Source organism: Anabrus simplex, chromosome 7 (genome assembly GCF_040414725.1).
Source record: "Anabrus simplex isolate iqAnaSimp1 chromosome 7, ASM4041472v1, whole genome shotgun sequence".
NCBI lineage: Eukaryota > Metazoa > Arthropoda > Insecta > Orthoptera > Tettigoniidae > Anabrus > Anabrus simplex.
The window spans coordinates 53394453-53420172 of NC_090271.1; the positions used below are offsets into that span (position 1 = coordinate 53394453).

Below are 25720 nucleotides of genomic sequence, written 5' to 3' on the forward strand. Positions count from 1 at the left end.
TCTCTAAGCCCAGACTAAATGCGCATGAAGCGGTCCGGCTACATACGTCCAGCTTTGAAACCTACGAAATCGCTATACAAGTGCTGAAAAGGCTTAATATCAAGTTTGTATAGATATTGCCCAACACAACAGTAAAGCGATTGGTGGTGAGAACGCCCAATAACACGTATGAGCCAGGTGATATCGGGCTAGCCATGCAAGCCCAGGGTATCAACGCTCTTACTATATACAGGATGCGAACAGAAAACAGGCCACCCAAAGGCTGCCTCTTCCTAGTTGCCGTGGTGGATACCCCAGGAGCAGACAACCTGCGGAAAATGCGGATGCTAAAGAACATGCTGGTGACAGTCGAACCGTACCGCCCGCAAGCCCCAATGTGAGGTGTGTCAGAAGCATGGGCATTCGGGGGCGACATGTCAGCTGGATCCCAGACGTCGCAGATGCGCCGCCTCCCACCTGTCTCGCGACTGCCCCCACGGCAATGGCCCAGCGTAAAGTGCGCCAAGTGCGAGGGGAAAAACGCGGCTAATTATAGAGAATGTCCCAGCCGCAAGGACTACGAAGCCGCCTATCAAGGCAAAGGGCCAAAGGGTAACAAGCGTGGCAACCCTAAAGTCCAAGCAGGCCCATCAGGCATAGACGCTTCACGTAGACAGAAAATTGGCCCCTCAGGCAAAAAGGACCCTTCAGGGCCTACAGGGCCTACAGGCACCAAGGGCCAAAAGCAAGGCCAATCAGGCAAACTTGACCCATCAGGTGGAGGCAGAGTAACCTTGCAACCCCCAAGGACGGAGGGTACACACAAACCCGGGCCCTCAGCCCAAGCACCTCCCCACCTCCGTTCAAAGTAGGACCTCCGGAAGTAAAAACAGAAGAAGGCGCTACTCCTAAGACCCAACTTAAGGCAGGTTAAGCCCACGCACTCTGCCCCGGAGCAGTCCCAGGGCCCGCCCCGGGCTAGTTTCACCCCCCGCAAGGAACCAGCATCCGACTCACCCCCCCACCCAACCCCCGCCCCCCGCACAACAGTCACACCCATCTCACCATCTGTAACACTAACACAGGTACAACAGCCAGAGGGAAACATGGCAGTAAAGGCGTTCAGGGAAAGGATAGAAGAAATCCTGAAAACCTTCTTTCCGAACCTGTACCTCACGGTAGCCATAATCACTGGGGTTATGATGGCCAACATGCTCCCATTCTCCTGGCTAAGGGAACTGGTTAATGCGATCGCTGACCTTCTAGCCCAAGATGCCTGAGCAACACGATGATGACAACAATAATAATAACACGCAGGAGCTTCGAGTTCTAATATGGAACTGCCAGGGCGTCAGGTCTAGAAAATATGAACTCAAAGCCTTCCTAGCCGCGAACACCATACACGTAGCTCTAATAACAGAAACCTTCCTCCCACCGGGGAAGAAGTTCACCATAAGAGGCTATAAATTAGACAGAAGCGACAAGGCTAACAGAGTCGGAGGGGTGGCAGTTCTGGTAAGGAAGGACATTAAACATATGGAACTAGACTTCCAGAGCTGGTCGAGCTGGAGGCATGCGGAATTGCCATGCCAGTGCGAGGAACACTCATCAATGTCATATCGGCATATGCCAGACCTAAAAGCCTTAACACACAAGACATTGAAGCGGTACTAAGGCTAAATCGAAACACGATCCTAGGAGGTGACCTAAATTCGAAACACGCCAGCTGGGGCTGCCTGAAACCTAACGCAGACGGCGTAAGACTGTACAACCGCATGCTAACCCAGGACTATGTGGTAACAGCCCCCAGCGAACCCACGTTCCTAGCGCCAAACGAACAGGTCGACGATATACTAGACATAGCCCTACTGCGACATATTCCTCAAAGATACAGCATTAAAGTCATAAACGACCTAGGGTCAAGGCATGAGCCAGTGATATTTACACTGGAAGCGACCCGGAGGAATATGAGAAAAACCCCAAGCGCCGACTCAACTCTAAAGCAGCCAAATGGGGTGAATTCGAAAGAAAACTCGATTCACTCCTACAGGGGACTGAGGACATACAAATAGTAAACCCAGCCAAAACGGATGAATCCCTAAAAACACTCATAAATGCGATCCAGGCAGCCACAACTGCGAGCATCCCGGTACACAAACCCAGACAACACACGAACATCGAAATACCGGCCCACATTAAAGATCCAATACGCCAGCGCAACCAACACAAGCGCAAATGGGCCCGATACCATCGCGATGAAGACCGGATACGTAAAAATGAACTCAGAATCGAAATCGAAACCGAATTAATGGAGTATAGGTCGCGGGTCTGGAATAACAAAATGAGTACGTTTGACACTAATACCAGATCGGTGTGGAACTTAGCGAGATATTTCACGCGAGAACCATACGCGATCCCAACAATCAAAGGACCTAATGGACCAGTATACGAAAACCATGATAAAGCCGAGGTGATAGCTGACTCACTGGAAGCGACCTTCATGCCCAATGACGAACCGTCAGATCCCGCCTTCATTAGACAAACAGAGGCCAAGGTAGCGGAATTCCTAGGAAACGCACCCAAGCCTGAGGTTAAGAAGACTAATATCCACGAAATTAAGTGGATAATAGATCACCTTAACCCGAAGAAGGCACCCGGCCCAGATGAGATTCAGAACATAATACTAAAAAAGCTAACACCGAAAGCCCTCGCATTACTCACTAAAATATACAGTGCAATGTTTTAATTACAGTACTATCCGGAACAGTGGAAAAAGGCGAGAATCCTTGTATTTGGCAAACCAGGCAAGGACAAGTCTAACCCTAATAACTACAGGCCCATCAGCCTCCTGGACGTCCGCAGCAAAGTATTCGAGAAAATACTGCTGAAAAGGCTAATAGCACATATTGAGGAAAGAGGAATCATTCGACATGAACAATTCGGTTTTAGGAACGGCCACTCCGCCCCGCAACTGCTTACCCTGGTCCTAGAACAAGCGACCATCGGACTAAAGAAGCGGAGGTACACAGGCACCGTATTCCTCGATATCCAGAAGGCATTCGATAAAGTCTGGCACGAAGGCCTATTAGCGAAATTAATAGACCTCGAATTCCACCCCGGGCACATAAGATTAATTAAATCATACCTGGAAGGCTGAGAGTTCCAAGTAGATGTCCACAACACACTGTCAAGCACGCGACCGATCAGGGCGGGCGTAGCCCAGGGGTCACTAATAGGTCCAATCCTGTTCATCCTATTTACGAATGACATGCCGACAGCGGAACTCGCTACCACGCACCTCTACGCGGATGACATTGCTATCACAGTACAATACCCTCAGCTAGCATGCACCCGAAAGAGACTACAAGTAGCACTGCGAACCCTCGAGCCCTGGCTAACCAAATGGCGTATCAAGGTCAACGTTGACAAATGCCAAGCTGTGGTGTTCACTAGGAAGAACAGACGCACACATAGGCCAGCCAATATAAAACCGCTCAAACTATTTAATCAAGATATAGCATGGCACGACAAGGTCAAATATCTAGGAGTAGTCCTAGATAGAAAACTAACCATGCTATATCACATTAAAGAGATCCAGCGGAAAACACACGCACGGCTGTCACAGCTTTATCCTATAGTGAATAAAAGATCCAGTATTAAGAAAAGAGTAGCAATCAACATGTAACAGGCCCTAATTAGACCTATAATAACGTACGCAGCCCCCGCCTGGGGCTACACTGCTGGATAAGCTAGAACTAATACAAAACAAATGCATTCGAGCAGCGGCTAGACTCCCGTATGACACACAAATACACCACCTACGCGCAATTGCGAAAGTCAGCTCGATAAGGCAACATATACGCAAAACAAACACTCCGAATGTACACGAAGTCATGGGGTAGTAAGGCCAACCGACTAGTCAGTGGAATAGGACGCTATGACGTCGATCTATACACCAAATACCCCACACCGAAACACATTCTGTTCAGCCACAGGGTTAGGAGGCCGGGGGCCCAAAACCGCCCCCCATCTTAAGCTGACACCAACTCACTACACCGCACCTCTTAACATTTTGCACACACACACAACACCTGTATATATGTACATGCCTGTTTACTACCTATATCCTTGTCCCAGATTATGTTATTACTATGTTGCAGATTTAAGCCACCACAGGGAATCAAGCGAGGGAGGATTGAGAGAAGAAATACAACATGACGAAGGCAACACAGCCATAATAAGAGACGATCCAATCCAACCCCGCCCCACGTCAGTGACAAAGGAGTGGACGAAAATCCCACCCTTGCTAATATCATTTAACTATTAATTTACTTGTTATACTTGTTTTACAGAACACGAGAGCGGAAAAGCGGCCCGCACTCTACAGAAGAAAAGTATTAATGTATATATAATAGGATGTGTGTATATAGTTACAGAGACAAGTGTGTGCCACCAACACCGCAAAGAAGGGACGTCATCAGGCGAGAAAGAAGATGCCCCTTACAACAAATAAGGCTTGGCACTACTCCCCTTCTCCTTAAAAGGAGACTTGGCACCAGGGACTGCTGGCTGCTGGACCAAGGGACTAACCTGTGGCCCAAAGCCCAGACGCCAGCTGACCCGAGTCGCACCAGGCAGTGACAAGAAGAACTGATTCCCCATAATAATTGACAAAAGCTAGGTAAATGGTTATGATTGCATGACACATACTCCTAACTAACACAACCTCTGGACTTTTCCAGCCCACATCCTTGCATGTGCTATCAAAAGATGTCAGGTTTTACATGTAGGCTCTTTCTATTTTCTGTGTATGTGTCTTTTCCCTGACCCTTCAATACCATACCTTAACACCATCCTACCAATACAAAATCGCCTGGTAACGTGTTTAACATGGAAACAGGCAGATACTCCTTGTATCACTTCCCACTCTCCCTGCTATCTCTTTCTACTTAGAACTAATAGCATGTCAGAGGCAATGTAGATTGTGTCGATTGCCACGCCGGGGGAGCGGGCTACGGGGGTTCCCCGTAAAAAAAGTTACGGCGGGCAAGCCAGCGACGGCGATAAGGACCCCACAGACTCCGTGGGGCGGGGGGCATGGCTTGTGAGGAGCCTATGACTGTTTCTTAATTCAGTAGTTGAAAACTGATTTTACATATTGATAAAGCTACAGCACACAACACAGTGTTATTTGTATTACAGAGGATTATTCCAAACTTAGGCCGTCAAAGTGCAGTTTCTTTCGACAGTAGGAGTACGGTGGTTATTTGTGAGAGAATGTAGGTTTCCCAACCTGTTCTAATAATAACCACCCCTTGCTGCCCCTCACAAAAATCAGCAAGGTTTTTTGATGTAATTAGCCAGATCCGAGAACCCAGTAATGAGCGAAGATGCAAGAACAAAGACATCCTCCTTATCTAACACTAAATACTGAAGTTTCCAGGCTGTTTATATCTCTCCGCAGTCAGTGCAGCTAAGTAGACCTACGATGGGCTGCTGAGTTGTAAACAGTAGTAAATTATTTGATCTTTTTTTTTTCTAGTTGCTTTACGTCGCACCGGCACAGATAGGTCTTACGGCGACGATGGGATAGGAAAGGCCTAGGAGTTGGAAGGAAGCGGCCGTGGCCTTAATTAAGGTACAGCCCCAGCATTTGCCTGGTGTGAAAATGGAAAACCACGGAAAACCATCTTCAGGGCTGCCGACAGTGGGGTTCGAACCTACTATCTCCCGATTACTGGATACTGGTCGCACTTAAGCGACTGCAGCTATCGAGCTCGGTTTATTTGATCTTGGGAACGAGATTATTTCTTAATATAGTGACGGCCAGCGTGATTTGGTTACTACAATTGGAATACCCATTTCTTTAGAGAGAGAGAGAGAGAGAGAGAGAGAGTGTGTGTGTGTGTGTGTGTGTGTGTGTGTGTGTGTGTGTGTGTGTGTGTGTGTGTGTGTGCGCGTTCGTGCGAGTGTCATATACATAAGTGTATTATTTCAGTTCCTTCGGATTTGAAAACTAAATTGTGTAATTTCTTATTATTATTATTATTATTATTATTATCGTTGTTGTTCATTGTAACAATATACAACCTTGTATTGCTAAGTAATCTTGTAACTTTCCTTAACAGGAAACGAGGAGCCCATGTTCGATTATTGCGGGGATCTCCGAGCTTCTTAGCGCCGCTACTGGGGCAAGCTTTGACACCCGTGCTATATAATCTTGCTCATCACTTTGAAATTGATGGACACCGCCCACATGGACGTCGGAAACAGCATTGGAATGACGCAGTAAATGAAGGATGCCAAAGTTCAATGGTGTGCTATGATCAAGACAGCGGGCCCTGCTCCGGCGGTAAAACTCTAGGGACCATTTTACCGAAATACAGTATTCAAATAAAATGCAGTGCACCATATTGTAGATACAGTATTACATCCCCCTGACGTAGCGGCAGCGGTGATTGAATCACGACTTATGTCTTCTGGCTGGAGGTCATCCGAAAATTTGTGTAACGTAACGCGACAAAATGTGCGACGGAAATGTAATCATAGCAACCGTGCAGGGTGTGATGTAAGGTGTGGACGGATGGTCATACAATATTACCTAGCAACCGTGCAAGTAGTGATGTAATGTATAGATGGATGGTCAGACAATATTACCTAGCAACCGTGCAAGTAGTGATGTAATGTATAGATGGATGGTCAGACAATGTTACCTAGCAACCGTGCAAGTAGTGATGTAATGTATAGATGGATGGCCAGACAATATTACCTAGCAACTGTGCAAGTAGTGATGTAATGTATAGATGGATGGTCATACAATATTACCTAGCAACTGTGCAAGTAGTGATGTAATGTATAGATGGATGGTCAGACAATATTACCTAGCAACTGTGCAGGTAGTGATGTAATGTATAGATGGATGGTCATACAATATTACCTAGCAACTGTGCAGGTAGTGATGTAATGTATAGATGGATGGTCAGACAATGTTACCTAGCAACTGTGCAAGTAGTGATGTAATGTATAGATGGATGGTCATACAATATTACCTAGCAACTGTGCAAGTAGTGATGTAATGTATAGATGGATGGCAAGAAAATGTCACCTAGCAACTGTGCAAGTAGTGATGAAATGCATAGATGGATGGCAAGAAAATGTCACCTAGCAACCGTGCAGGTAGTGATGTAAGGTATGGATGGATGGTCAGACAATGTTACCTAGCAACTGTGCAGGTAGTGATGTAATGTATAGATGGATGGTCAGACAATGTCACCTAGCAACCGTCCAGGTAGTGATGTAAGGTATAGATGGATGGTCAGACAATGTTACCTAGCAACTGTGCAGGTAGTGATGTAAGGTATAGACGGATGGTCAGACAATGTCACCTAGCAACCGTGCAGGTAGTGATGTAAGGTATGGATGGATGGTCAGACAATGTCACCTAGCAACCATGCAGGTATGTAAGGTATGGATGGATGGTCAGACAATGTTGCCTAGCAACTGTGCAGGTAGTGATGTAATGTATAGATGGATGGTCAGACAATGTCACCTAGCAACCGTGGAGGCTATGTCTTACGGCTGATTGCCATCTGAAATTAGCAGCGGTTGGTGGATGGGCATGACCGGGAGACATACACGGTCTCTTATAAACACATACGTATATATGCATACAATCCTGCAAGCGACAAGCATTGCAAAATTGAATTGAATAAGAATGATAATTACAATAATAGTAATAATATCACAGATAAAATAATAATACGGACATAACAATAATAATAATAAAATAATAAAAATACAGATATCATCTTGTAACCGGATTTGAACCGTTACACTCCGACCAAATTTCTCACACTCCAGGACACTGTCCTTGAGGTGGTAGAGTCCGAGGGAGAAACTAAGCCTGGACGGTAAACGGATTATTTTTTTAAAAGTATTTATATTCTAATTAGTATATTTAAATAATATTATCAGTAACGAATAAACAGTGAACAGGAATACACCACGCATTAGTTAAAATGTATACTGCAGTCAAGAATATGCTAATACACTGGGTATGCAAGCAAGGAAATAGCATGCTGTTAACAATTATATTTTGACAAATTAGTACATGTAATGAATATTGCCTGAAACTGCAGGAAACTCAAAGGTTTTTTTACAAAATTATGATTATAGGGAAATAATATAATGGAAAGATCATCGCACTTAAGAATTTTTGGACGCTAATGAGTTAATTGATTCTCTCTATCTGTTCATTCTTCTTCCTCCTAAATCCTATCTCAATAACATGGAATGAGCGCTAGCACATTTAGGTAGTGTGTAAATGGCAGTGACAAAGCAGGCACAAAGGGGAACGACGAAAGGATGCGTTCTTCATGACGTCATTCCCTCATTCCCGTTAACAAAAACAAACACGATGTACTCTAACCGCAAGTGATCTGTTGCCAAACGTAACACAAATACTAATTCTCGGTGTTACTGTTGTAAAGGAACACTTAAGTCCGAGTGTTTGCTTTAAAAGGGGCATGGTTGACATTGTCTCGACTTTCTCTTCAAGCCAGGTGAGTTTCGAACCTCGGTGAAAAGTGTAGGATACCGTATCGGAAATGGAAATTCCCGTCCCTTTGGACTGGATTCCACATCAGGAGCTGACTAACACTAATCAGATGTACAATTGGTTAGGATCCGACATTTCGAAATATGAAGGTATCGTTCAAAGAAAGACAAGGGCCATGAAAGTCGTGAATATGAAAGACTGCCTAGGCCTCGAATGCTATAATATCGTCGAGGTCCGAAAAGAACAAGAGTTGACCAAAGGAGGTCGGATAGGATAAATGAAAGTGAGGAGCCTGGCACAAGTTATTGGAAGCAATGCCAGGAATCAGCTAGCGGAACCGTGGGCGCTAACACACGCTGGCAAGTTGATAGCCCCTGGAGCCCCTTTTAGTCGTTTCTTACGAAAGGCAGAGGAAACCGTGGCTTTTATTCTACCTCCCAGTCCTCACCTATAGGGAATCAATTCAACTGGTGGAATTTAGTTGTATTATTATTATTAATATTATTCGTTATGCCCCACCAAGGAACGCGATTGAACGTATTTACCCAATGTCGTTGCCTTTGTCTTATCCCAAAATCTATTCATCTTCTCGCTGTGGCTTTTCTTCCAACTTTCTAATCAGGTTTTGTTGGTGGTAGTCCTTGGATGGTGTGTAAAGCGGTGATTTTCGACTAGGCAGGCAATTTTTTTTTTTTTTTTTTTTTTACTTTCATTAATAGGGCAAGGGTCAACATTCTTTTGGTCAATCTCTGATTATTCATTCTGAGAATATGTCCGTAAAATTTCAAGCGTATTTTCCTAAATGTGTCTGACATTTTCTCTGAATGTTGACACAAGTCATGAGATACCGTTATCATCCATATCCCTCCCTCTTCCCCCGCCCCCTCTTCCCCTGTCTAAGATATTTCTTTCTTGCTTTTCTACATCTTTAATCGATGATCTGCTAAAATGATCATTATCATTAATACAATTTCCTTTACTGGTCACTCCGAGTGAGATTTGTGCTGGACAAAGCGGAGGCAGGACAAGTTTTTCTCCGGGCACTCCGGTTTTCCCTGTCATCTTTCATTCCAGCAGCACTCTCCGATCTCATTTCATGCCATTAATCATTCATTAATCATTGCCGCAGAGGAGTGCGAAAGGCCTCGGCAGCCGGCACAATTCCTATCCCCGCCGCTAGAAGGGGGCTTCATTCATTCCTGACCCGGTCAAATGACTGGAAACAGGCTGTGGATTTTCACAATTTCCTTTACATCGCCCAGGCACAGACATGTGTTTCGGCGACGATGGGATGGGAGAGGACTAAGAGTTTGAAGGAAGCGGCCAACAGCCCCAGCATTTCTTTTTCTTCATGTGCCATGTCCTCGCAGAACGTTGGCGATCAGTAGCATGATCTGTTGTTTGTTCATAGCTGTTCTGAATAGAGTAAGCTTTGTCACCCCAAACCACTGGCTCAAGTTGCCGAGCCATGATGTCCTACTTCTCCCCGTACCACGTTTTCCATTAATTTTCCCTTGGAGTATTACTTGCAGAAGGTGGTATTTAGAGTTCCGCATTTGCCTGGTGTGAAAGTAGGAAACCACGGAAAACCATCTTCAGGGCTGCCGACAGTAGTGTTCGAACCCAGTACCTCCCTGACGGCTACGTGACAAAAACCGTTATTATTATTATTATTATTATTATTATTATTATTATTATTATTATTTATCATCATCATCATCATCATCATCTGTTTACCCTCCAGGTTCGGCTTTTCCCTCGGACTCGGCGAGGGATCCCACCTCTACCGCCTCAAGGGCAGTGTCCTGGAGCTTTAGATTCTTGGTCGGGGATACAACTGGGGAGAATGACCAGTACCTCGCCCAGGCGGCCTCACCTGCTATGCTGAACAGGGGCCTTGTGGAGGGATGGGAAGATTGGAAGGGATAGACAATGAAGAGGGAAGGAAGCGGCCGTGGCCTTAAGTTAGGTACCATCGCGGCATTAGCCTGGAGGAGAAGTGGGAAACCACGGAAAACCACTTCGAGGATGGCTGAGGTGGGAATCGAACCCACGTCTACTCAGTTCACCTCCCGAGGCTGAGTGGACCCCGTTCCAGCCCTCGTACCACTTTTCAAATTTTCGTGGCAGAGCCGGGAATGGAACCCGGACCTCCGGGGGTGGCAGCTAATCACGCTAACCACTACACCACAGAGGCGGACATTATTTATTATTATTATTATTATTATTCCTGTTGTCACCGGCCGCCACTGATCAGGCCCACTAGTATCTAGGAATTACTGCCCGACAGTGATGTAAGAGAGCCTCCGTGGCTCAGGCGGCAGTGCGCCGGCTTCTCACCGCTGGGTTCAGTGGTTCAAATCTCGGCCACTCGATGTGAGTTTTGTGCTGGGCCAAGCGGAGGCGGAACAGGTTTTTCTCGGGGTACTCCGGTTTTCCCTGTTATGTTTCCTTCCACCAACACTCTCCAATATCATTTCATTTCTTCTGTCAGTCGTTAATCATTGAAAATGAAAACCTACCACCTGTTTTCCAGTCATTGACCGGGTCAGGGATGTAATGAATGAATCATATATAGGCTATTATTACGATGGGGTCGCCACTCCCAAAGTGATATATATTAATGACTGATAGATGCTATGAAATGAGAATGGAGAGTGTTGCTTGAATGAAATATGACAGGGAAAACCGGAGTACCCGGAGAAAAACCTGTCCCGCCTCCGCTTTGTCCAGCACAAATCGCACATGGAGTGACCGGGGTTTGAGCCACGGTAGCCAGCTGTGAGAGGCCGGCGCGCTGCCGCCTGAGCCACGGAGGCTTTCGTTAATCATTGCTGAGCAAAATTCCTATCCTCGCCGCTAGATGGAGGCTTCATTCATTCCATTCCTGGAAACAGGCTGTGGATTTTCATTTTCAGTGATCTGGGAACTTCACCTGTTGTTAACCCCGCCACGCGATGACCCCTCTGCACGCTGGTGCACACGGGCTCGCTGCCAAGCGCACTGGCACGTGAACTATGCAAATCCGTGATCTCTGAGCATGAAACCTTCATGCGACATTACCCAGGGGCTCGTTCAGTCAAATGACACACCGCCGTATCACATTAACCTCGACTGCAGGCGTGGTCGGGCCACTTGGACCACAGACCTAGTTCCAGACGGGTTTCAAGTTCACCATTTTTTTTTTTTTTTTTTTCTTCCCTTTACGAGCTTATTGGGTAACATCACACTCCAAGCAACAGAGTCCAGCCTGACTCGACCCGAGATTGCCAATTTCCGAGTCTCCTCCTAGCAGCAAACGGTGTCCTAATATAACTACATCTCATATCTCGACAGAAGGAAATGTGGATATAGTTCCAGTCAGGAAGGCGGTTTTTATTGGTTCCTACAGCTCCAAAAGCAGGGAAATAGGAATAAAAATATCAAACTCTATATCTATAACATTATTGTAGAATGAAACAGCTGGAGTGGTGTAGTGGTTAGCGTGATTAGCTGCCACCCTCAGAGGTCCGGGTTCGATTCCCGGCTCTGCCACGAAATTTGAAAAGTGGTACGAGGGCTGGAACGGGGTCCACTCAGCCTCGGGAGGTCAACTGAGTAGAGGTGGGTTCGATTCCCACCTCAGCCATCTTGGAAGTGGTTTTCCGTGGTTTCCCACTTCTCTTCCAGGCGAATGCCGGGATGGTACCTAACTTAAGGCCACGGCCGCTTCCTTCCCTCTTCCTTGCCTATCCCTTCCAATCTTCCCATCCCTCCACAAGGCCCCTGTTCAGCATAGCAGGTGCGGCCGCCTGGGCGAGGTACTGGTCATACTCCCCAGTTGTATCCCCCGACCAAGAGTCTGAAGCTCCAGGACACTGCCCTTGAGGCGGTAGAGGTGGGATCCCTCGCTAAGTCCGAGGGAAAAACCGAACCTGGAGGGTAATCAGATGATGATGATGATGATGAAACAGCTGGAAATGTAGGATTTACATACACCACAGTCATTAATTAGTAGGGCACGGAAGTTGAGGAAAAATCTTTTTTCTCGAGTGTTCAAAGACGGTGATGATGATGATGATGATTTTAGTTTAAAGGGGCCTAACAACTAGGTCATCGGCCCCTAATTATAAGAGGTGAACGAAACGAAAATTAAAACTTCAAAATTTATCCATACTAGAATCTAAAACAAATGATGATGAAAGAATGATCATGAAACAAAAACAATCAGTGCCTGAATTACTGGGATGATGCATTATTATCTGAAGCAAAGCAAAGTTATCTCCGTGAAGGCCCTTGGAGGGGTGGAAGGTAAAGGCTTCCACTATCCGTAACCTCGGCACTTGATGGGGTTGAGTGGTTACCTCTACGCCCGGCCGCCTTTGCCCCCAGGAATTAACCTGGTACTCATTTTTGGTGTAGGCTGAGTGAACCTCAGGGCCATGTGCACCTCCGGAAGTGGAAATCACATTTTTTAAATTTTACGACTTCCTGGCGGGGATTCGAACCCACGTCCTTCCGGGTGAACCGAGCACGCCTTTACCGCCTCGGCCAGGCAGCCCCTTCATTATTATCTAAAGGGGTTCAAAATCCAGGTCACCGGTCCCTCATAATGATACTAATCACTGGGAGGCAGAACCATGGTGTTCCTCCTATAGTGGTACTAATCATAGGTAACGTAGACTCATGGTGTTTCTCTAATGGTGGTACCACTCACAGGAAATGTAGACCTATCGTATGTCGCACACAATGTTATCACTCACTGGTAACACAAACCTATGGTGTTTCGCTCATAAGGGTACTACTCACAAGCAACGCAGACCCATGGTGCTCCGCACATAGTGGGACTAATCACGGGCGCCGGTATTCCCGTGGTGTCCCTCACTAAGTGGAACGTATACTCATGGTGTTGTTCATATAGTGCTACTAATCACAGGGAATGTAGACCCACGGTGTATGACATATTATGGTAACAACTACAGGCAATACGAACCCATGGTATTCGTCACATAATGGAACTACTGTCAGGTATAATAATGGTGTATGGCCTCCGGAGAGGCCTGGTGCGGGTCTTTTTCTCGTACACGGCCTATTAGGCGGCTTGCATGTCTGTGAAGGACTTCCTCTCTTTCCTGTTGTGGATAATTTCTTCGTCAACAAACTTGACCATATCGGCCCTTAATTGGTCCGTACTGACTCGTAATTACAATAATGTACAACGGGTGATTGTTTGGTCCGCCCTGTCAATATATTGTTAATATTTGAATAATTTATACGTTCTTGTTTCGGGAGCCTTAACTCCCTTCGTCAGCGTATTTACATCAAAATCTACCTTACCCAAGTCTAAAGATGCAACATCTTATGATATTAACATTAAGCATTGTCCTGTATAACCTCAACTCTAGAATACTATATGTACTATGTGATGATACACGTTGTATGAGTGTAAAGGGTAGGAGGAATGAGTGGACCATTCAAGAATGTTTTTAAATATGTTCCATGTCTTACGTGTTGGGTTACAACAGGCATTGTTATACAAATACGCAAAGTGTACATATAGTGTTCTAGAGTAGAGGTTATACAGTACAATGCTTAATGTTAATATGATAAGATGTTGTATCTTGAGACTTGGGTAAGGTAGACTTTGATGTAAATACGCTGACGAAGGGAGGTAAGGCCCCCGAAACATGTACGTATAAATTATTCAAATATTAATAATATATTGACAGGGCGGAACAATCACCCCCTTGTACATTATTGTTAATTTCTTCGTGGAAAACTTCGAAGAGAAAGTTTTGTCTCGGCCCCTTGCAAACCGAAGATCTGGTGGCGATATGTGGATGATATCTTCGTCGTATGGACAGAAGGTGAAGACAATCTTGGTCACTTTCTGGTTCACCTTAATCGCCAGCACCCTTCCATTTGTTTCACCATGGAAATGGAATCTGGCGGCAAAATACTATTTTTAGATGTTCTCGTCACCAAGAAAGAGGATGGATCTTTAGGACACAGTGTGTATCTAAAGCCTACACACACCAATAGATATCTCCATGCAGATTCTCACCATCACCCTGCCCAGAAACATGGTTTCCTTACAACTCTGACTACCAGGGCCAGGAAGATTTGTGAAGTGTCAGTTCTACAAGAGGAAATTAACACCTTGAGGACCACCTTTGAGAGCAACGGTTACAACAGAGCTTTGATCAAGGGTTCTGAAATCGACACATAATCGGACATCTGTTAAGGAAAAGATGTAAAAGGAACTGCTTACCTACCTTACATACATGACACAACGGATCGTATTATTAAAATCTTACGTAGGTACCATGTACGAATCCGTTTTTGGAACATCAATTAAGATTAGGCAACTCCTGCGACCAACCAAGGATAGTTTGCCTAAATTGCAACAACCTGGTATCTACAGAGTTCCTTGTACTTGTGGCAAGGCTTATATTGGGCAGACTTCGAGAACAGTGTGTGCTCGCGTCAAAGAACATACCAGATGTATCAGACTCAACCAACCTGATAAATCAGCTGTTGCTGATCATACCTTAACACCTGGTCATGATGTTTTGTTCCAAGAAGTGGATGTTCTTGTCCGTATAAAGCAATATCGCCCAAGAATTATCAGGGAGACGGTTGAAACACGTAAACACCCAAATAATTTCAACCGCGATACAGGCTACAACCTCAGCGAAATCATGGCTACCTATTTTCAGAACCATTAGAGAGTAATGCTTTGTTGTTGCCATTCGTTGTCTGTAGCATGGGGCTAAAATGGCGCCCCTTTTACATTTTAAGACACCATTTCAAGTTCCTTGTTGCTTTCTTCTAGCAACCTTTAATGTGTTATTTCGTTTCTCTGTTGTCTCCTGATGAAGAAACGCAAGATTCTTTTCGAAACGCGTAGAGTGTGTTTACAATTAATTACACGGCATAAGCCCAAAATATACCTCAATGAATTGAAAAAAAGGATGAAATGCCCAGAGTGTCCGAGGACCAGTTCGGCTTTCCAGATGCAGATCTTTCGATTTGACTCCCGCAGGCGACCTGCGTGCTGTGATGAGAATGAAATGATGATGAAGACAACACATAAGCTTACACCCAGTCCCCGTGTCAGCGAAATTAACAAATTTTGGTTAAAATTCCCGACCCTGGTTGGAATCAAACCCCGTGACCAAAGGCCAGCACGCTAATCATTTAGCCATGGAGCCGGACGTATGAAAGTGACTAGTGAACTAGTGAAAGTGATGCTAGTAATACCATCCCTTATGCAGTCAGTCCCTGCTATGAATGGTGTGGAAATATCGCTCATAGGATCGTCTGGTGCATGCATTTCAGTGGGCTTGGCAGACTGATATGTTGTAGCAACGTCTGGCTCGGTGAGCAAAGCGACGCTAAACTACCTCACTCCTCATTTCCCTTGTAGGCCTCTTCAGTGACGCCTAGGCTATTTGTGACAGCTATTGGTGGAACTGTGGAGGATCAAACCAGCTTTCGGACTGAATACCCAACGTGCACAACACATGCAATCAAGACATTTACATTATACGAATAGAACTAGTAGTTCCGACCGTGTGACTCCGTCATCTTCAGTTATTCAATTAAACAAGTTAGACTAAGGACCGCCTCTGTGGTGTAGTGGTTAGTGTGATTAGCTGCCACCCCCGGGAGGCGCGGGTTCAATTCCCGGCTCCACCACGAAATTTGAAAACTGGTACGAGGGCCTGAAAGGGGTCCACTCAGCTTCGGGAGGTCAACTGAGTAGAGGTGGATTCGATTCCCACCTCAGCCATCCTGGAAGTGGTTTTCTGTGGTTTCCCACTTCTCCTCCAGGCAAATGCCGGGATGGTACCTAACTTAAGGCCACAACCGCTTCCTGCCCTCTTCCTTGTCTATCCCTTCCAATCTTCCCATCTCCCCACAAGGCCCCTGTTCAGCATAGCAGGTGAGGCCGCCTGTGCGAAGTACTGGTCATCCTCCTCAGTTGTATCCCCGACCCAGAGTCTGAAGCTCCAGGACACTGCCGTTGAGACGGTAGATGTGCGATCCCTCGCTGAGTCCGAGGGAAAAACCGGCCCTAGAGGGTAAACAGATTACGAAACGATACGAAGTTAGACTAAATCAAGGACACAATTATTAAATAAAATGGGGTTTGTAAACCGTGAGCTAAAATTATAAATACATTGTAAAACACTTTAGTCCACATTAAAATTCTTGAATTTTCATTTGACACTAGTCTTTTGAAATAATCAGAAGAGACTAATTCGAAAACTTAATATGACTATTCTAATTGTGTACAGGTTGCGTCATACAAGTGAACAATGTAAAAATATTCAAAAGATTCTGTACAAATTACAGGCAAAACAACCTGATAATTGTTGTTAAGATGTTCAAAACAAATACTTTAAAATGGGCCGTGAAAAAGTTATTTCATCAGGAACACATTGAGCCCTATGAAAGTAACATGTATATCGCTGTCTATTGATGATCCACGGTATGAATCTGATGGATGTAGTTCGTAAAACAACTACTGTAAGTATCCAAAATAATCAGTCATCAAAGGTGGATTATTTGAAGGATATCCCGATGTTCTTAAAGTGAGTTTACATCCGCCCTTAAAGGTGTTAAATGGGGATATCTATTTTTTTTCATTTTTTGCTAGTTGCTTTACGTCGCACCGACACAGATAGGTCTTATGGCGACGATGGGACAGGGAAGGTCTGGGAGTGGGAAGGAAGCGGCCGTGGCCTTAATAAAGTACAGCCCCAGCATTTGCCTGGTGCGAAAATGGGAAACCACGGAAAACCATTTTCAGGGCTGCCGACAGTGGGGTTCGAACCTACTATCTCCCGAATACTGGATACTGGCCGCACTTAAGTGACTGCAGCTATCGAGCTCGGTATATCTAAAAAGAATAGGAAAAATGTTTGCTAATCGATGCTAAGAGAGGCACGGGAAATAATTTTGTAAACAGATTACGGGAAGTCGTGCTTACCCTTCGAGGTAACAGCTGACTCACTGCTAAAGATGACCGAGCCATACGGTCGAAACTAGTCCTTTCGTATAAAATACACTGGCGCAAAAGTATCCAAACACCATGAAATAAGGACTGTAGACTACGGAGAGTTTGGCAATATATCTGTCCAGGTAACACATTTAATTGGTTAAAGGTACAAGACTACAGGTTAATATCCGGACTAGAAAAGCCATCGCAAATGTGCCACGCTGGTCCGTTAATAACCAGTGTAATCGCCTGACTTTTGAATGGGCATGCAAACGTGTATTCATAGCGTCGTACGGGTGCTGGATATCAGCTTCTGGGATGGAGTTCCATGCCAGTTGCACTTGGTCGGTCAATACAGGGACGGTTAATGCCGGTTGTGGATGACGCTGGAGTTGTCGTCCAATAATGTCCCATACGTGCTCGATTGGGGACAGATCATGGGATCGAGCAGGACAACGCAAATTGTCGACACTCTGTAGAGCACGTTGGGTTACAACAGCGGCATGGGAGCGTGCATTATTCTGTTGGAAAACACCCGCGGGAATGCTATTCATGAATGGCAGCATAACAGACCGAATCACCAGACGGACGTACACCTGTGTGATCAGGGTACGTGGGATAACCATGAGAGTGTTCCTACTGTCATAGGAAAATACGAAATTGCTCCCCAGAGCAGAAATCCCAGTGTAGGTCCAGTGTGTCGACGCCGCAGACAGGTGGAATACAGACGCTCACCTGGCCTCCTACTAACCAACTCACAGCCATCACTGGCACCAAGGCAGTACCGGCTTTCATCGGAAAACACAACGGACCTCCACTCCATCCACCAATGAGCTTTCGCTTGACACCAATGAAGTCGCCGACGGCGGTGGTTTTGGGTAGGTGCAATGCACGCCGCAGAGCGTCTGGCTCCCTTCAAGTAACTGATTTCGAACATTTCGTTGCGTCACTGTGGTGCCAACTGCCGCTCGAATTGCTGCTGCAGACGCCGTCCGCTGCATCATAGCCATACGCAGAATAACGTGGTCCTCCCTCTCAGTGTGGCCAGGGGGACGTCCGGAGCCGGGTTTCCTTGCGAGCGTACCTTATCGTGACCGCTGCTGCCAGCACGAATGCCCAGTGGAGACATTTCTGCCAAGTTGTTCTGCAATAGCGCAGAAGGAAAATCCACCTTCATGTAGCCCTATTATACGGCCGCATCCAATCGCAGTGAGCTGCTGTCGCTGGCCTCTTCGTCGTCGTAACGGCATTTTTGACCCTCTCACAGTCACTCCGTCCAGTCTCGCAGGTAACTAACGCTCTCGCACAGTACAGCCCGTATTTAATGCAAATGTAAGTTTATGGGACAGCTACTAGCACCACACTAATGTAATTTGCGGGAAATTTGAATAAACGCCATCTTTTAGATGTATAAATACGCCTAGTAACGTTCGTTAATCTAGTGCAACCCCTTCTTGGTGTTTGGATGTTGTTGCTTTTTCCGCTAGTGTATATGTGTTGATTAGGTGGAGTCAAACATCAAGTTACCAAGTAAGATTGTTAAAAGTGAGTTACACCCATCAATACGCAATAAATGAAAATTATTGCTTACATTTCTTTTTTAGAATATATCCCACTACACCTCCAAGAACCACAAATGCTGTTTGCCTTTCCTCCATTTTAAAACATAACGGTCTCAAACCTTGCCAAATCTTTTCAAATCCTGTCAAACCATCACCAATATTCAAAAATCTTTGGGAAGATCTGAGAACTTTTCCTGTGAAATATTGAATTGAAAGACAACGTTTATGGTGCACAAGAGGCATTAGAACTTGTTTCCATCTCTTAGCTCCACATCTGTACCGTTCTCTCTATTTTGCCCGGTTGTATGCGTGTCTAATTACGAGCGTGAGAATTCCACTAGCGAGTCCATGTTTCAGTTAATTTCCAAACATGAAAGGACAATGCCGATGCTTTCACGGTAACTAGCAGGCACCAATTTGTACACTGTATTTCACTATTACAGTGCGCTATCTGAATAGGGAAATTAATGCCTTTCTGCGTGAATGTGACGAGACAGATGGTTGTGTCGTGTACGGATGTTGTGCGTCATGTAACATGTGTCCTGTTATCAAGTCAGTTGGCGAGTGAACTGTTTTAACATTGTGACGTGAGATCCTCCGTGATGTGTTTATTTGTGCTCATAACGCAGGACCGGGTCGTATTATACGCAGGAATTCCGTTTACTCTGACTTTCACGAACTAACTTTTGCCCGCGTCATGGAAATTAATTTCGTTGACGGCCGGTGGTGATGATTATTGTTTTAAGAGGAAGTATAACTTAGTTGCCATCCTCTCTTAACATTAACCAGATGGAAAATGGAAGGGGTCCAGATACTTCAAAAACTCGAATGCTATTTCTTCTAGACAAGGGTACCCTATGCTTATTTTAATATAAATATGTTTTATGGCTGAGGTTCATCGGAAAATTTGCGTCACAAAATGTGTGGCGCGATGTTATCTAGCAACCGTGCAGGCTGTGGTGTGAAGTATTGATGGATGGCCATGGCTCAGAGACATTAACAAACGAGGGCTTTAGAGTAAGGGTCCTTTCACATGATCCACTGCTTTCCACGCCACGCCACTCCACTCCACGCCACTCCACTCCACTCCACTCCACTCCACCAGAGGTGCAGAAAAAGGCCGGTAGCATTCTCACGAGACACTTCATGTGGCGCAACCTCCGTCCACTCTCGTCAGCAACAGGTTGCTGTCAACCGGCCTGAAGTGTCTTCCATTCTCGGCGACCGGAAGCTCACTAAATCAGATTAGCTCGTTCAGACGGTCAACATTTATGAGCCACAAGTTCGAAGATCGCGTTTCAAAATGACGGCTCCATTCATAGATACTGAAAAGTTAATAATAGAAATACAAAATCGTCCTTGTCTGTGGGATTAACGAACGACAGACTATTCAAATAAAATTAAAGGCTTCAAATATGGAATGACGTTTCCCATGAAGTGATTCCAAATTTTGCCGAACTGGACAACTCCAAAGAGAGAGAAGTTGATAACTACAGTAATAGGCTATATGTGTAGGCAATATGTGTTAACTGTTTATTCGATATTACAATAACACGGGTCATTGAAAAATAATTAATCAAGGTTTTTTTATCAGTCTTTATTTCAAAAGAACTGCTTCCAATTAAATTATATAATAACATTTTCTTATTAGGACCGAGTAAGATAGCTGCAGTCGCTTAAGTGCGGCCAGTATCCAGTATTCGGAAGATAGTGGGTTCGAACGCAACTGTTGGCAGCCCTGAAGACAGTTTTCCGTGGTTTCCCATTTTCACACCAGGCAAATGCTCGGGCTGTACCGTAATTAAGGCCACGGTCACTTCTTTCCCACTCCTAGCCCGTTCCAATTAGCAATCAATCAATCAATCAATCAATCAATCAATCAATCACTACTGATCTGCATTTAGGGCAGTCGCCCAGGTGGCAGATTTCCTATCTGTTGTTTTCCTAGCCTTTTCTTAAATGATTGCAAAGAAATTGGAAATTTATTGAACATCTCCCTTGGTAAGTTATTCCAGTCCCTAACTCCCCTTCCTATAAACGAATATTTGCCCCAATTTGTCCTCTTGAATTCCAACTTTACCTTCATATTGTGATCTTTCCTACTTTTAAAGACACCATCCAAACTTATTCGGCTACTGATGTCTTCCCACGCCATCTCTCCACTGACAGCTCGGAACATACCACTTAGTCGAGCAGCTCGTCTCCTTTCTACCAAGTCTTCCCAGCCCAAACTTTGCAACATTTTTGTAACGCTACTCTTTTGTCGGAAATCGCCCAGAACAAATCGAGCTGCTTTTCTTTGGATTTTTTCCAGTTCCTGAATCAAGTGCGTTATCCTGTCCTGTTCCATCGTCACCATAAGACCTATCTGTGTCGGTGCGACGTACAGCAACTTCTAAAAAAGAAATCTTATTCGTGAGAACTACCAGTGTTTTATTTACAAAAGTTAGGTGTAGGTAGCAAGGCCATACTGGTAGCTCACTAAATCAGTCATTCAAACGGTTAACATTGTGTGCGTCACAAGTTCGAAGTTTTTGTTTCAAAATATCGGCGGAATAAACGTTCTCATGTTGGTGTCCTGACGCTGTAAACTTGCTTCAAGGATTGACAACAATTCAAACAAATTCCCACTCATACGAAAGTAATTAAGGAACATTTTTGGATCACTGGTAAGTTCATCTAGAAGAACGATGAGCTCTTCGTTGTAGGTAATATGAATTCAATGGATGGACCCAATGAACTTAGTACTCTTCTTTCACCTCAACCTTATTTTCGTAAGAATATAAATCCTAAGGATAACGTTCGCGTTCGTGGGCCAAATTAAATCCGAGACGCAAAATACGTGGTGGGGACTAGAAGTTGCCGGCAACTTGACGGAAGTGGACAGCAAGGGGAAACAGTGTGTCTGAGAAGTGGAGTGGAGTGACGTGGCGTGGCGTGGAAAGCAAGTGGACCGTGTGAAAGGAGCCTAAGGATGGTCCATGTGATCATGCAGGCTGTGATGTGAAGTATTGATGGATTGCCATGACTGAGAGACATTAACAAACGAGGGCTTTAGAGTACAGATGGTCCATGTGATCATGCAGGCTGTGATGTGAAGTATTGATGGATGGCCATGACTGAGAGACATATTACCAAAACGGAGCGTTAGAGTACAGATGGTCCATGTGATCATGCAGGCTCTGATGTGAAGTATTGATGGAATGCCATGACTGAGAGACATTAACAAACGAGGGCTTTAGAGTACAGATGGTCCATGTGATCATGCAGGCTGTGATGTGAAGTATTGATGGATGGCCATGACTGAGAGACATATTACCAAAACGGAGCGTTAGAGTACAGATGGTCCATGTAATCATGCAGGCTGTGATGTGAAGTATTGATGGATTGCCATGACTGAGAGACATATTACCAAAACGGAGCGTTAGAGTACAGATGGTCGATGTGATCGTGCAGGCTGTGATGTGAAGTATTGATGGATGCCCATGACTGAGAGATGTATTATCAAAGCGGGACGTTAGAGTACAGATGGTCGATGTAATCATGCAGGCTGTGATGTGAAGTATTGATGGATGGCCACAACTGAAAGACGTATTATCAAACTGTGGTGTTTTGAAAATATGAAAGATCTCAACATGAAAATAAAGTTGGAATTCAATAGGACAAATTGGAGCAAATATTCATATTTAGGAAGATGAGTTACTGTAGGCATTGAAATAATTTATCATGGGAGATATTCATTACATTTCCAAATTCATTGCAAATACTTAAGGAATGACTAGGTAAACAACAGTTAGGGAATCTGCCACCTGGACGACTGCCCTAAATGTAGATCAGTAGTGATTGATCGATGAAGAGGGGTGTTAGAGTACAGAAGGGCGATGTGATCATGCAGGCTGTGGATGGCCATGACTGCTTTCATCAAAGAGGTCTCATCTTATCGTACTCAAGAGAACTGATTATTACATTAGTAGTATTTCATGGGCCGTGAGTTAGTTTTCTCTTTCGATGCACTGAATCCTACACTTGTCGACACCAAATTCCATACAGGAGTCTCTCGAAAACGATTCGTTTGAAGCAAATAAATTAATCGTTATCAAGTTGAGTTTCATTTGTTGAAAGACATACAGGGTGTTTCAGAAATACATGGCATAATTTGAGGGCTGTTTTCCTCACATATAGAGAGCGAAAGAGTGTATATAAACATGGATCCGGAAATGCAGACTTTCTTGGCCTCCACGATCACCTGATCTTAACCCGTTGAACTTTTGTGGTGTTATGCAAATTGTATGGTGCACGCAGCTTCTGTGGAGAATGCACAACATTGGGCATACTCGAGTGTGTTCGTAACCCCATGTGACAACGAGCTCAAGCCTGCAGTATAGCAGGAGGCAAGCGTTTTGAACACCTTTTATAAGGTAATGAGTAGAGTACATTAGTACATGCAAACCAGTCCTCAACACCTGAGGTTCTAGCACATGACAGGGTCAGATAGCTTGGTAAGTACGCATTTCTGGACGCACGTTTATAGACAGATTTTTCCTTCTCTACATGTGACGAATTCAACCGTAAAATTATAACGTGCATTTTTGAACCATCCCATATTTATGTTAGTTTGATTTCCCCAAAGTGAAATCGGACACCATTTTTTCGTACCTAGATGTGGACATATACAGTAAATAGGCCTACTAAATCACATGAAAATGAAATTCACGTTCCTCGACCAGATGACGTTGCTACTTTATACAGGTAGAAGAGTATGGTGACAATCGCGCCGGTATGCAAAAGCATTCCTAATAATAATAATAATAATAATAATAATAATAATAATAATAATAATAATAATAATAATAATAATAATAATAATAATAATAATAATAATAATAATGTTACTGGTCCACCTCCATGGTGTAGTGGTTAGTGTGATTAGCTGCCACCCGCGGAGGCCTGGGTTCGATACCCGGCTCTGCCACGAAATTTGTAAAGTGGTACGAGGGGTGGAACGGGGTCCACTCAGCCTTGGGAGATCAACTGAGTAGAGGTGGGTATGATATCCACCTCAGGCATCCTGGAAGAGATTTTCCGTGGTTTCCCACTTTTCCTGCAGGCAAATGCAGGGATGATACCTAACTTAAGGCCACGGCCGCTTCCTTCCCTCTTCCTTGTCTATCCCTTCCAATCTTCCCATCTCCCCGCGAGGCCCCTGTTCAACATAGCAGGTGTGGCAGCCTGAGCGAGGTACTGGTCATCCTCCCCGGTTGTATCCCCCGACCCAATGTCTCGCGCTCCAGGATACTGCCCTTGAGGCGGTAGAGGTGGGATCCCTCGCTGAGTCCGCGGATAAAACCATCCCTGGAGGGTAAGCAGATTGGGAAGAAGAAGAAGAAGAAGAAGAAGAAGAAGAAGAAGTTACAGCTGACAAAATTTAAACAGTCACATAAGTCAATTAATTAATTTAGTAATAATAACTATAATAACATTATTATTATTATTATTATTATTATTATTATTATTATTATTATTATTATTATTATTATTATTATTATTATTATTATTATTATTATTATTATTATTATTATAGTTTTAATAGTAATAATAACGAGTGAGTCCGCCGTTCGGTTAGATGCACGCAACTCTGAGCTTGCATTCGTGAGATAGTAGGTTCGAATCACATCAGCCGCAGACCTGAAGACGGAACCCAGCGGTGAGAGGCCGACGTGCGGTCGCCTGAACCACAAAGGCTCACTTGTAGACATAAATAGCTAAACAGGTAGATAGGCTAAATAAATAAATAAATAAATAAATAAATAAATAAATAAATTAAATAACAAATAAGTAAATAAATAAATAAAATAAATAAATTCATAAAAACTTTGTAAGGAAAGGGAGTGTCTGGAAGTTTATTTATGGTATCAGTTTCACTGTGAGTAGACAAATAGCCATTTATTTTATATAAGCAGCTGGCTCTATGGATCAGTGGTAGAGTGTCGGCCTCCGGATCCGAAGAAAGCGGTGTAAACCTGGCAGAGGAAGCCGGATTATTGAAGGGTGGAAAAATGTGCATGTCGTACGATGTTGGCGTGTGAAAGATGTTTGGTGACACATACGGTGTTCACCAGTCAAAATTCATTAAAACTCAGCCATAGACGCCCAAGAGCGATTTGGTTTACTCTGCCATCTAGTGGGTGTAGAATAAAACGGAACGTCGAAATTGACGAGCAGATAGCCAGATGGCGTCTAATTCAAATGTCTGCACACGTTAACTGAGGCTATACGATTATTATTATTGTTATTATTTATCTAGGGCAATGTCCTGGAGCGTGAAACATTGGATCGGGGGATATAACTGGGGAGACGGTCCAATGCGTCGTCCAGGCCGCCTCACCTGCTATGCCGAACAGGGCCTTTTCTTTTTTTGCTAGTTGCTTTACGTCGCGCCGACACAGATAGGTCTTATGGCGACGATGGGACAGGAAAGGGCTAGGAGTGGGAAGGAAGCGGCCGTGGCCTTAATTAAGGTACAGCCCCAGCATTTGCCTGGTGTGAAAATGGGAAACCACAGCAAACCATTTTCAGGGCTGCCGACAGTGGGATTCGAACCTACTATCTCCCGAATACTGGATACTGGCCGCACTT

General features: G+C 44.6%; 1 protein-coding gene across 1 annotated transcript in view; it reads left to right on the forward strand.

Moving 5' to 3' along the window:
• The first annotated feature begins 413 nt into the window (after positions 1 to 413).
• The window catches only part of LOC136877689 (uncharacterized), a 287811-nt gene continuing 262504 nt past the window's right edge, over positions 414 to 25720 (forward strand). The window contains exon 1 of the mRNA XM_068228705.1: positions 414 to 767. Coding sequence (XP_068084806.1) covers positions 414 to 767 — 354 coding nt within the window. The remainder of the gene's footprint in view (positions 768 to 25720) is intronic.